This window comes from Oreochromis niloticus, linkage group LG18 (assembly GCF_001858045.2).
Source record: "Oreochromis niloticus isolate F11D_XX linkage group LG18, O_niloticus_UMD_NMBU, whole genome shotgun sequence".
NCBI classification, from domain to species: Eukaryota; Metazoa; Chordata; class Actinopteri; order Cichliformes; family Cichlidae; genus Oreochromis; species Oreochromis niloticus.
The window spans coordinates 6698310-6711719 of record NC_031982.2 but is presented as its reverse complement, the minus strand read 5'-3'; the positions used below and the strand labels follow the sequence as shown (position 1 = coordinate 6711719).

General features: G+C 43.1%; 1 protein-coding gene across 1 annotated transcript in view; it reads left to right on the top strand.

Moving 5' to 3' along the window:
- The window catches only part of cdh24b (cadherin 24, type 2b), a 155063-nt gene extending 142316 nt beyond the window's left edge, over positions 1-12747 (top strand). The window contains exons 11-14 of the mRNA XM_003457428.5: positions 1163-1483; positions 3770-3977; positions 5023-5515; positions 6559-12747. Of these exons, the coding sequence (XP_003457476.1) occupies positions 1163-1483; positions 3770-3977; positions 5023-5515; positions 6559-7599 (2063 nt within the window). The 3' untranslated portion in view covers positions 7600-12747. The remainder of the gene's footprint in view (positions 1-1162; positions 1484-3769; positions 3978-5022; positions 5516-6558) is intronic.
- Positions 12748-13410: the final 663 nt, after the last annotated feature.

Here is a 13410-nt window from a genome sequence, read left to right as displayed (position 1 = left end):
TACTCTTTAACTAATTTTACTACCAAACTGGTGACCAAACTCCCAACTCTTCCTAAACCAGACAAAACCAAGTTAACTCGCCAGATCATGGATGAGTATTATAAACTCAGTGACATGTGAAATCAAAGACCTCTTTGATGTGTCATCCAACAGTAGAACAGAGAGACAATAAGATCATCCTCAGCTCCCGTGTGGACAGCTTGTCTGACAAAATGCTACATTACTTTCTTTGTTTAAAAAGACAATGATTTGATCTATCATTTGGATCGCTGAAGATCTTTTTGATAATCGCGTTTGTCATGTTTTCATTCCCAGTGCCATTCATGCTAATGAAAACCTCCTTTCGTGTCAGCGGCTATATTTTTGTGGCCTTGTGTGTGTAATTCTAAAAACATCTCCCACACAGATCCTCCGCAGTTCTTTTTCTCAAAAGTGAGAGTCAGATCAATACAGGCCATTACCTCTTTTGTTATTGCTGCTCTCTGTCCTTTTAAATTGCTGTATGTGAGCCTCTCATCATCGATGTCCATTATAACATCTTTAAAAAAAAAAACGGGCTTATGATGTATTCCTTTCATGAAAACATACAAGTGTGTTGTAAAAGTCAGTGCTTTGGATGTACAGGCTTTCTTCTGTACATACTTTGTTGTGTCATTAACCAGGACAAGTGTGGGAGTCTTTGAAAAGGATCATACAGATGGATCTAATGGCACCACATTATTCAAACAATAATTTTAAATGTGAAAGTATATTAGAATTTATGTTTAAGTTTTGCAGCCTATCTGGAGCCATAAATCATGAAGCGTCTGGCTGCGGCAGTGAAAAATATACTGTCTGCCCAATTTGTAACACTCTAGTAGATTCATCCTGTAAAATTAGTATCATTGTTATTCTGCTGTGGAACACTGTAGCTCAAATTAGAAGGGAAGTGAACGAAAATAGTAAAAATAAAAGAGGGGCTAAATATTTTTGCCTGCTCCATTCCTTTGTGGTACAAACCCGTCACCAGCTGACTGCAGTCGCACATTTGCAAACATGAGGACATTCATTTCTGGGCATAATTTCCAAATTGGAACGTCCTGCCTCCATTCTGCAAACAACACTGTAGCATGCGGTTAACAGTGGACTCAAAGTTTCTTCCTATCTGTCAACTCTTCTTCAGGCCCCACAGCCAGCTTGGTGTTGCTGTCCCAGATCCAGCCACTGTCCCGTTCCCCATCCTCCACCTTGACCCTCTACGTGCCGCTCGTCCTGAGGGATGGGACGTCTGGCCTCACCAGCACTGGGACGGTCACTGTGTCCGTCTGTCCCTGCCTGAAAGGAGGGGCACGAGCCGGGGAGAAAGACAAGGACAAACAGACCGAGGGCGAATGGGACTGGGAGAGAGAAGCGGTGTGTCTTCCTCAGCAGTCCACACTGCCCTCCCCTGGGCTCAGTACAGCTGCCTTGCTGGCTATCCTGGCTTGTGTTGCTACATTACTGGGTAAATACTTAATAGCTCATAAAGCTTGAGAGAGATTAAATCTGGGCTTGGCTTAAGATAATGCCAAAAGCGAAAGTAAAATGGTTAAAGACCCTTGTTTATATAACTTACATCGTGGCTTTTGTAACAGCACTTAGTGTTATGTACATTATGATATAATATGAAGTTATATCATAAATATTTACTCCCTAGAAATGCATTTAATGCCATTCTACAAATAGAAAGTTGAGTAAATAGCGTTTAGGGCTTGTTTACCTTCAACTACATCCCTGGATGCTTAATCTGCATATGAAAATAATGAAAGCAGCAGCGTAAATATTTCTCTTAGTCACAGCTGCTCGATACAGGTTTACTTTTCCTCGCAATTTTGGTCCAGTTATTTCCCTTGGCAAGGTCAGCTCTAATCACAGCTAAAATAACAATTTTGAGTGATTATCTGGGCCCTCCGGTTTTTGATAGCAGCATAATAAAATGTCACAGCCACCTTTGCAGAAACTCAAATGCTCAATTGGATAATGTCTAGTTGCTGAGGAGACTGGCTGATAGCCAGCATCATTGTCATTTCTATTGAGTCTCTTGAAATCACTCATGCCTTGTTGATAAAGGCATTATCATTCTGGAAGGGGCCAGTTCAATCAAGTGGGAGACGCGACATGGCGTGAAGGTGATCGTGCTCAGTGGATTTAGTGGAGTTAAGAATTTAGTTCACTAAGTGATAATGGCATGATTGTGGGCAGGAGTACAATTCTGCTTTTTCTATTTCTAAACACTATAATAAGCGGGCCTTCTACAGAATGCCAAATGTCCTTAAAGAACCTCTGTCATCACCTTCATCAGTTATTAAAAAGGAGCGGGGTTCACACGAGGTAGCCATCGAGCCATTTGGCAACTTTGCCCTGTGGACAGAGGCTGTCTTTAACAGATAAATATACGCACATCACGCTATAAAGGTTATTCCTCAAACAGTTATAAAGGCTTAGAGTTTTCCCACTCCATTTAGGCATCATTGAATTAGTTCCATAGAAATCAAATAATGTGGCCTCCAACTATATTAAGGCTGTAGATTTACTTACCGCGGCAGCTTAACCTCCTGCGATACAGCCGTATGGAAACACAAGCACATTAGTGTTTGTTAAATCAAATCATACACTGCAAATATAAATAAGCACCCGAGCAGATTCGGCACGGTTTGGATTTCTATAAATACCAAAACAGTTTGCACAGACGATAGGGAGAGCTGTCTAAGAGCGAGTGAGTGGAATATATTAAGAAAAGATTATGGGCAATGTAAGTCGATCAACTAACTAGTCTTCTAGTAACCTGTGAGGGTCCAAATTCAGAGAGTTGATCAACATGTCCACTCAGAAATTCTACATTGGAGTGGAAAAAAAAAAATTGCATCCTTGAAATGTACAAATGAGCTGGCAAGCCAATAATGAGAGAAATTATGAGGTGTCACCTTCCACCGGTGTACCAGCAGCAACTTTAACAGGATGCTCAATTCTTCTTGTCCTTGATTTCTGACTGGGGTCTTATTTGGATCGGGTGCCTTCCTGAATATTTATGCACTTTACTTTTCAGCTTGGTTCTCATTTTCTCCCTATTTGCATCCAGAAAGTTCAGCACATACAAGAATAGGATTTCCCCCACTTATTAAGCATACTAATTCTATTATCATAGGTGTCCCCTATCTGTTTTTCTACCAACACGATCCTAGTGCAGGAACCTAATCTAGACCTGCGTCCGTGCCTTTCCCCTGGAAAATTAAATTGAAAAAAAAAAACAAAAAACACTGTTCCCAGAGTTTGATGTGGGTATGGGAAGGCTGATTCTGCTGCCCAATGCTAATGTTGTGTTTGCAAACCTGTTAAAAGTCACAAAGGCATCATTTGGTTCGTTGCCACAGTCCAGGGTCAAATTTAGCTCTCGATATTGGGAATATGCAATAAGAGTCATGGAGTCATGGGACAATAAAGCATCCATTTGGCTGGCTGGAGCTCAAAGTCAATTACCTAGTGGAGGCATGCAGTCTGCTGATATGATATACCAGCCCTCTAACCCAAGGACTCTCTGTATTCGTTTTGTCTCTGTGTGTTTCACCTCTTTGTCTGCTTGAATTTTTCTCCCTTGCTCACACACACACACACACACACACACATCTCTTCCTCCTTTCCTTTATTTCCCCTGTGACTTCTGCCCCCCCCCTTCTCCCTTGTTCATCACTCTTTTTCCAATTTCTCTCCTATGCCTCAATATCCGTTATTCCCGTTGCCACCCCCTCGGCAGCGGTGAGTGCCCTGTCATTGTCGCTGCGGCGTCAGAAGCGCGACTCGCTGTCACCGCTGGAGGAGGACGACGTACGCGAGAACATCATAACGTATGACGACGAGGGCGGAGGCGAGGCCGACACAGCTGCCTTTGACATTGCCGCCCTCCAGAGTGCCCCGCACAGCTCGCGCTCACGCGGCTATCGCACGCTGGACAGCAGGAACGTGTAAGCAGGCGGAGGGGTGTGTGGGAGGGTTTGTTTGCATGTGGTGATGCATATATATATAAATGGGTCTTTTTTAATTTAATCAAACCATCGCAGCGGACCTTTCATTACATGCTGAAAAGAAAATATTATTTACGCCTTCAGAGTGAAACCATTCGTCGCAGTCCGGCTCTTAACTGATCCACTTAAGTAACTGTTTAAGCCATAACTCCCAGGTCATAATCAGCCACCAATCAAAACGCTCAAACAGAAGGCTATCAAGCTTGGCAGTCCTAGGAGGCCACTTTGTTGTGCTCATTTTGCTAAAACTCATTTATGTTCTGCTACATCAGAGAGTTGTTTGCACCCACTTTGATGTTCCTGTGAAACATTGTTATTGCCTTTGGACTAATAATTAGCTCCCGGATTCATGCAAGCCATATGGAGAGGCCATAAACAAGTACAAAGGCTGCTTTTAGTTGATCGAAAATTGCTTCTCACAGTTTATGGAGGTGGACACAGCAACATGAAAAACCGTCTAAATCTAATGCAATCCAGTGCAATATTCCTGCAATATTAACTACCTTTGTGAGACTTTTAATTTCTAATTTCTGTTGGCGCCATGTAACAAAGGAGCGCATAGTTGAGTCGAGCACTGCTGTAGCTTGTTCTTCTTGGAGTGAACTGTAAGATTTGGAGCGTTCATTATGAAAGAAACTTTGTATTAAAACAGAGGTTATTTTGGCCCTAGCTGCACTGCATCACTTTTTTTCTTTTGAAATTCTGTCCGTGGAATCACAAGTTTTCAGTCCAAACAAAATCACACAGTAAGCCCTTCATATTTCTCACCTGGTTATTTTTTCCCATCCCAAGGTGGACAAATGTCTCAGCAGAATATCTTACAGTGTGAATATAGAGTGAAACACAAAACCACAAGTCATGGTTTAAAAGAATAAAACTGTTTAAAAAATGACCAAAGATGTTTCCCCGGCAGCAAGCAGTATTCAAAAGCAGGCATAAAATGGTCAGATTTAGACCAATCATATGCCCTTTTTTTGTCTTGCAGTCGTTACTCACATCGTGGTCAAGACAAATCTCGCACCTATAGCTGGGCTCAGAATCCAGGCGTGGATCACAACTACACAGGACCGGCAGGACCCCTGTACGGTCGTCTCTGCTACAGCAGCCACACGTTACCCATTCTCCGTCGCACCCCAGGAGGAACGTTCGAACCAGGCTTGGCGGAGCTGGCGTACCGCTTTCCTGGAGGCCAGCCGGACCATTCCCTGGTTATCCAGAACCAAGGGGCCATGGTCGGGCCGATGGAGTCTGGGGCGGTGTACATAGCTCCAACGGATCTCAGCACAGGAAGTCGAACGGGGAGTCGGACGGAAAGCCGCGACGGGACCGCACCCCAGAGTGGGGTGAGCACGTCTGACGGAGGTACGCCGAGAACCAGCGACAGCCAGGACAGAGGAGGAGGAGGAACGGGAACTGCAAGCAACTGTACAGAAGGGAGCAGTGAGGACAAAGTTAACCTCAGTCAAAATGTGGACTGGGTAAGGATGACAGTGAGCTTCACACTAAACACATGCTAAACACACATGAGCTTAAATAAATGTGCAAGCGAAACAGAGAGACGATGAGGGACACTAGGGTCTAAAACATAACGCCACTATTTAGCAGTGATGCCCAGAGAACCCAATATTGCTGTTTGGTAGAATTTTGATGTCTTCCCATCTACATTATTCAAACGCACACTTGCATATTTGTGTTGAATGCAGCACAGGAACTCATTCTGCAACACAGCTTAAAACATAGATTGATGGGAGGCTAAATATTTCAATAAGATGCAAAAAGCGGTAGCCGTTGCTGTGAATCGTTAATTATAACGGAATAAATTAGTCGATTAGCAGTAGATGGCCGCATTGAAGACATCATTAAAGCTGAATCAATGACTTAATTATTCAATTAAATAAGTAAACGAAAACGTGAGAAAGTCATTAAGCAAATATAAAATCATTATAAGGTTTTGAAATCAAACTAATATACTGAACTACTGCAGTGATTAAAGCACTGCCACACTTTTAATCTCTGTACAGTCGCAGAAATGTGCTGGACGTTGTTGGGGGATGATGACGACACATCATATCCTGCTTTATTCTTTCTTTTTGTCCTTATGCTTTTATTTATTAGGGCCATGGCAAGGCCCCTGGCCCTAGCTTTATTTAATTTTCAAATATTTTATCTCTCTATCTCTTCCCTTTCCATCTCCCTATCACAGTGCAGTGTTAGCTCATTCTAGCGATCAATTAATGTCTATGTCTTCTTCCAACTCTGCTTTCCCTCTTCTGCTCACTGTCTGCCTGTCTCTCCTTCACGTGAATCACTTTTTATCATCATCATCTCCTGTTTTTTTCCTTCACGCGGGCAATATGTCATCACTCTTCCCTATCTTTCTACATTTAATATACCTGTTATTAAATTTCCCCTTCCTCCTTTGGCAAATTGTCTCATCCCATTTTGTGTTACTGTAACCAAACCTAACACCCAACCCCAGCCCCGAACTGAAACCACTCGTGCTCGCCTACGTTCCCTCCAGGTGCAGTCGGAGACATTGCCCAGGGAGCACAACCTTGTCATGACCCGATCCGGCTCCCTGATTGGCCAGGGTCACGGCGTAGGAGGCTGGGTGTGTGACTCGGCTACCCTCCCCATGGCAGGACGCAGGGCCTCTCGTACCGGCATGTCCCCCAAACGCACAGGTGGCATTGTGGCTGAATCTGACTCTGGTGGAGGAGGAGGAGGAGGAGGAGGGGGGAGTGGAGGAGGAGGAGGAGCAGGGGGAAGTGGAGGTGGAAATGGAAATGGGATCACCTCCACTGATGGACAACAACAACCACCTGCCAGTGGACGCAACTATGCCACTGTCCTGCAGGGGGAGGTATCTGGACAGAGGGACTACGCTGGCACTCTGGGGAGAGGAGGACTGGAGATGGGAAGCAACTTTGTAGTGGCAAGGCCAGACAGAGAAAGTGGAGGAGTATCACTGACCGGGACTCCATCTGTCTACCCAGAAGCACCTGGCTTTATCGGGGACTGGCGCGATCGAGTAGGTATGGGAGGGTATGTTTTGGGCAGGAGGGATATGACCCCTCAGCTTTTGCCCTTCCCCGGGCAGCCTCGGGCAACATATGGCAGTGTGATGGGCTTTGGGGCCAACTGGGTTCCAGGAATGGAGGCAGCCAGAGGGGGACCAGGGCACGGGGGTCCCTCCTTGGCTTTGCGAGTGGGTGAGTTCCTACGTCTGCGCCTTGCCCAGGTCACCTTTGATCCCTCACAGCCGCCGTACGACTCTGTGCAGGTGTATGGCCTGGAGGGAACAGGGTCCAGGGCTGGATCCCTCAGCTCACTTGAGAGCGAAGGGGAGAAGGATTCAGAGAAGGAGGATTGGGGGGCGGGGCTGGAAGAGTGGGGTCCCCAATTCCAGAAATTAGCCCAGCTCTTCAAAGACAGGGAGAAAGAGAGGGAAGATAAGGAAAAGGTTGACGAGGGTGCCAAAAAAGAGAAAGAAATGAATGAGGAGCCCGAGAAGAAAGTGAAAAAAGATGGAGTGCGGGCTGGAGAAGAGGGGAAAGATTGAGGAAGGATATAAATGAAACAAATAGGGGCAAAAGGGGGTAAGAGAGGAAGGGGAGGAAAAGAAGGATGATGAAAAGGCAACTTGAGCTCGAATAATGTGAAGAGAAGTTAAAGGGGAGAAAGATGAAGAGGCAAAGTAATAAAAAGAGACAGAGAAAAATGAGCCTAGGGAGGATGGAGAATGCGAGGGCAGGGGAGGGAGTGATTGATGTAATTTATAGCAATAAGTGTTGAAACGCTGATATGGTTGAGCACAGATACTGAGACAATGCAGAGCCTGCTTCTGCTCGGGGCAGCAACAATTTGTTAAACGCTTTGGACAGAGAAAAACAACTCAAACATCCAAGACTCGATTAAATTCAGCTCTCACGTATGGAATGAGAAACAGCAGGAGGCGAGAAGGAAGACGTCTGGCGCGCCGATCTGATCCCAGTGTCTGCGTGTGTGAGTGTTTGCGTGCGAGAAAAGTCGGTGAGAAGTGCGTGAGAACACGTGCGCGACCAAGCGCGTGCCGTATGCGTGCATATTTAACAGAGATGGAGCAAAAGAGAGTGGCGGGGGGAAATCGAAATACCCAGAGACAATTTTCGAGATGAGACTGATGACTAATGCTGCGTAATGCCGCAACATTAGCTTTCAGGACGACGAGGCAGGGAAAAACAGTTAACGACGAAGTTTAGAAAGTAGGATAAGACACAGGGGAGGGAAAAAAAGTGATGTTTGACTATAAAGGGAATGGGCGGCAAGGATGTATAGAGAGAGAAATGGTCTTGGAAGTGAGATGATTGTACAGAAACTGTTACTTTTTATTCCATCTGCAGTGGCAGAAAAAGTGAATTATTCAGCTTGCTACTCCATTCCAAATGAAAATGATGAATCATTTAAATCCTGCAAAAGATTCTCCCTCCTCTCAGCCCACGAGGAAAAACAGACATTGTGAAAAATTTAAATGGTTTAGGGATATGATCCCCCTCCTCCTCCCCAGACCCTCTCATTCTTCGCCCCCCGTCCCACCCCCATCCCCCCCAGCTATTTTGTAGTTGAGTGTTGGTATGTTTACAAAGATTCACACACAAACACACGCGACGACACAAAAGAACTGATTAACACCACAAGGCTTTGATTGTACTACAGTAAATTACATAAGCCGAACCATCCACGAGTATTCTGTGTACCATACGGGGCCGTGAGGACTCTGTTATTGATGGCATAAATGTGTCTTTTTTATGAAAGAAGTCTGCTTTTTTTTTAATTTGCCCACCCCACTCCCCCAGTCTCACATGCATGATTTTACAACAACAACAATAAAAAAAACCCCACAAAATCAGTTTCCACTCCAAACGCTTGTACGGCCCAATGGAACATTTCCACAGATCTCTAATGAAATTGTAGTGAAACACAACCACAGACAGGCTTTTTCTTTTTCATTTTATTTCTTGTTAAAAGGTCAGGATGCAAATGAGCTGGAGATTTCAGCTGGAATGCACTTTTATACTGTGTGATGTTCAATAATAGATAACGAATCATGTCGAAGATTACAGTTGTTTTATAAGATGTCAGCTAAACGAAGATATCATGTTTGACTGTATGTAAAAAAAAAAAACACACATTTGTAAATACCACTAAGTATTACTGCTAAAAGAGAGTATATAAAATTTAAAATGTGTAAAAAAATAAAATAAAAAATGTGTAGAACAGAACTTAGATGTTGAAAATGGAGCACTGTTGGGATTACCTGTATGTACTGTAGATTAGAAATGGATTAACTGCGCTGGACTGCCTCCTGGACTCAAAACAACACCATGTATTCAACATCTGTGTTTGGGTTTGCTGTGTGCTAGCTCTTCGTCTGAGATGGACAAGCCAAGGATTCAATTATACATGTGGCCTCTGGCAGAAGTTTGTTGTGCAAAATATTAGTTACAGGAAGCCTGTGAGCTAACCTGTGCCAGTGAACATCCAATTTGATGAAAATCCAGTGGAGTGAGGAGAAATCCCCCTAATGGGTATACAAAACAAAACAAAAAAAGTCACAGTGTTCCCTAAAAACTGAATTAATAGCCTTCAAAAGTGGAATAAATAGGATTTATAATAAATTTTACACTGCCTGAGAGATGTGGAGGTTTTATAGATAGTTGCTTCTCTTGAAAAATATGACAAACACTACATTAAGGAAAAGTGTCTTGTGTGCATTTCAGGCAATGCAATTCAAATGCCAAATTACTGATGCATTATGGTCTACATAAGCAAATGTTCTTGCGTGAAATGACAACTTAGCTCTATAATGTATTTATTGCTACGGTGGCCCTGAGAGGTTAGATGCACTGCAACTTAAGGAAACACCAGCAAGTAGAAAAACTCTACAAAAGTTCACAAATGACAGCAAAAGTTTAAAAAAACACAACAGAAAAAGAAAGAAAAGTGTTTTTGGGGAGACAGCAACGTAACGAAACAGCTGCTGATGAAGTAAGACACATTTAAAAGAAACGATTTGTCAGTGTTGCAAAGGAGAAAAGGGTGCAGGCGATGTGTTTTTTAATCTCACGATTCGCATAATACTGTAGATATAGGTTTGCTAGTAGCCGTTTACTGTTAGCTTGTCATGTTAGCTGTTCTGTTATGATATTGTCTCCCCAAAAACACCGACATTGTCTTTTGTGAGTTGTCTTTTTATTTTGGAGGGTTTTTTTAATTTCTTGACCTTTCATAATGTTTTTAAAATTTCTCTTGTGTTTTATTCACTTCGATTCTGTTTTGTAGCATTTTTCTATCTGCTGGCGTTTCCCAAGTTGCAGTGCGTTTGGCCTTTCAGGGCCACCATATACTAAGCCTGAAAGTTACTTTAGTCCAGAGAGGAATTTAGCCACAACTTGAATGTATGGACGTCTTTGGCGCACCATCGCAGAAGTGTCACTGTTTCATTCTTTGTAAAGTCACACCAGGCTGCCAGCTTCGCTAGTGTCCGCCAGTTTGGTCCACCATAATCTTGTTGTCAAGGTCTTCTGCAGCATTTTGTTAACCGGACGAGAAGCCGGTGACATGAAACAAAACCCATATGTGTCTCTCTACCCTTTACCTGAGCCACAGACTTTTCCATACAGTGCCACTGTGCAGACTGGACAGTGTGGGGACCAATGTACTGCACAATAACCAGAGAAGACAGGGAGGGGGGTGCAGAACCTCAGGGAGAACTGATTTGGGATTCATTTGGATGATGAACTGTACCTCCAAAAACTTTCACCTGCTATTTTAGAAAACATATTTGGACTTTTAGACACTCAGAGGACAGATTTTTGTTTTTTACAACATGTCTTCATTTTTGCTATATCATCAGTAATATCTGTTCTTCAGCTTGTAAGGTCGTTTCAAAGACCTAGGAGGTGGAAAGTTTTTGCTAAAAACACTGAACCTTGCCAGTGACTTCAGTCATTCACGTCATTTATATTAATTAAGAGTTAATGCATCTGAGAAGCTCTCAAGAGGGCCTCTTGACAAACCTGTTGGATCAAAATAACACAGAGAAGCTTCTCTAGTAATTTGAACTCAAACATAAAGAAGGCTCAGTGTTCTGTTTGTATTTTGAAAGATCAATGTGGGTGAAAGAACTTTGCTTTGTGTACAGTATCCTAGGGAGCCGTGTGAACGAGGCACTAATGTTCTTCTGACTCATTTTTGGAGGTGACTAAGCAGCTTCAAGTGCATTACAATCCCCTGTAAGGTGCAGTAGGATGGATCTGATTTGCATTTAGCCAGTGAATACAAAAACACACACTCCGTTTATACCCAAAACACCAACTTTAAGTAATTTGATTACATGTATTACTTCCAGTGTAATTTGATTAGATAAGTATAATGTAAAATGTTAAATTTAATCAAGTCTAGTCAGATGAAATCTACTTGATTGGCATATATTCAGTTTATACCAAGCATATCTTCCTTAATAATTAATTATCTGAATAAGGAAATAAATATTTGATTTTATATATTTCAGTTGCATTTTACTCAAAATGATTGCTTCTTTTATGAGGTCAAAGAATCATTTTGGGTGTAGAAGTGGAAATGAGAACTGATTCAATCAAACACACATTCCTTTCCGATTTGCCTTCAACTAATCTTCCTAACCTGCTGGTTTTGACTTCGTTGGACGTCAGGTGAGCACAGTGAGCTGAAATAATGGTCAAAATTACAGTTACAATTTACAAAAGCCATTTCTAAAACAAACAAAACCAGAAATATCCTTTATTTATCATTCAGTCGGAATAAAAAGTGTCAAATGATTATTTCACCGGTGCACCTAACATGACTTAGAACCAGTTTGCAATGAGAATTACTAAATTATATGCGCAGTGTTCTCCCTAGCATTTATCTCTAATGTGCCAACTTTCTCAGCCGCTTTTCCCCAGAACACATATATTAAGACTCGCCGTATTTTCAGAGCAGTATCGTTTTGGGCAGACATTTTATAAGCAATTAGCATGCTATACCAATAAGTGACCCTGCGTACCGTTCTAATTATATGGTCTATTCCTCGGTCTTGATTGGCTCCAGGTGTCTCATCTCTGCTGATTCAAAGCTTTGCTTTGGCTGATTGGTCAAAATCAAAGTGATGATTCTCCTGATTTGTCTTATTTCAGAGTTCTGGAGTGCTGTGCCGACTAAACCACTTGACAGAGCTGATTATCCCACCTCCTGAGCCCGGCAAATTGGTTCAATCAAAAGCGTGATTAGTTGAATCAGTTGTTTTAAATAGAATAAAAGCCTGAAGTCTCCGCAGCACTCCGTGGCTCTTTTTTTCACTCTTTTAGCCGGCTTAGGTGCACCAACAGAGGAAAGCGGTCCATTTCTCACATCTTCCCCTGAATGAGCCTCGATACTTAGGATAGTGAAGCTCCACTTAAAGGACGAGCACAGATACCTTAGTATCTAGTTAATGTATGTAGCTCAAAAATGCAGAGTAAAGGTCATGACCTCCGGCCTCTGACCCTAAACAGATCCACCCTCATTGGTTCTGCGCCCACCTTCCCCCCGTGACTTCATTGCTCCTGCACGATGTTGATACAACTCCACAATTGCGTGCTGAACAAAGTGTATTTATTTCTGTTGTACTTTTTCTTTTTGTAAATTTGAATAAAAAAGGAACTATTTCAAAGAGATGAGTCAGACCTGCTCTGTGCTCCTTTCTGCACTTTCCAGAATTTCAGGATAATCAGACTTCTGTTGATGGGTGTGCCTTCTGTTTGTTTGTGTGTGTATGTGGTGTTTGTATATGTGTGTGTGTGCGCGCGTAAAAGTGTGTCTAAGGGAGAACGAGACAGAAGGAGAGAGCTATTGAGAGACGAGCTGTGCAGTGCATACAAATGTGTGCACACCTTGTGAGCATGTGTCTTGTTGTGAGTAGGTGGGTGTGCCTTGTCAAATTGGCCCCTTGAAATTTCCAAACCGCAGACAATGTGTGCGTGTGTGTGTTTTTCTGTGGATGCGTGTGCGTCTGACTGCAGGATGAAGGAACACCTTGTCTGGTTTGATCCACCCCGATGGGGGGATGTGAGGTCAGTAATAGAGGACAGACGGAGAGTTCTGCAGAGTAATCACACTATCAGACAGAGGGGGAGAGTTCTCTGTTTGTTGGCGAAAGGAAAGAGAAAAAAAAGTGCATTTTGAACTCAGGAGCTGTAGCAAATAGAGCAGACCTGACAGCTGCGACCAAATAATGCGGGCCCCCTAGCCAACCTTTGCAGCTCTTCTGAATTCTGCAGCGTTTGTCCTGCTGAATGATGGATCGGGGAGATGTGCGCCATTGCCGTGTGACTGA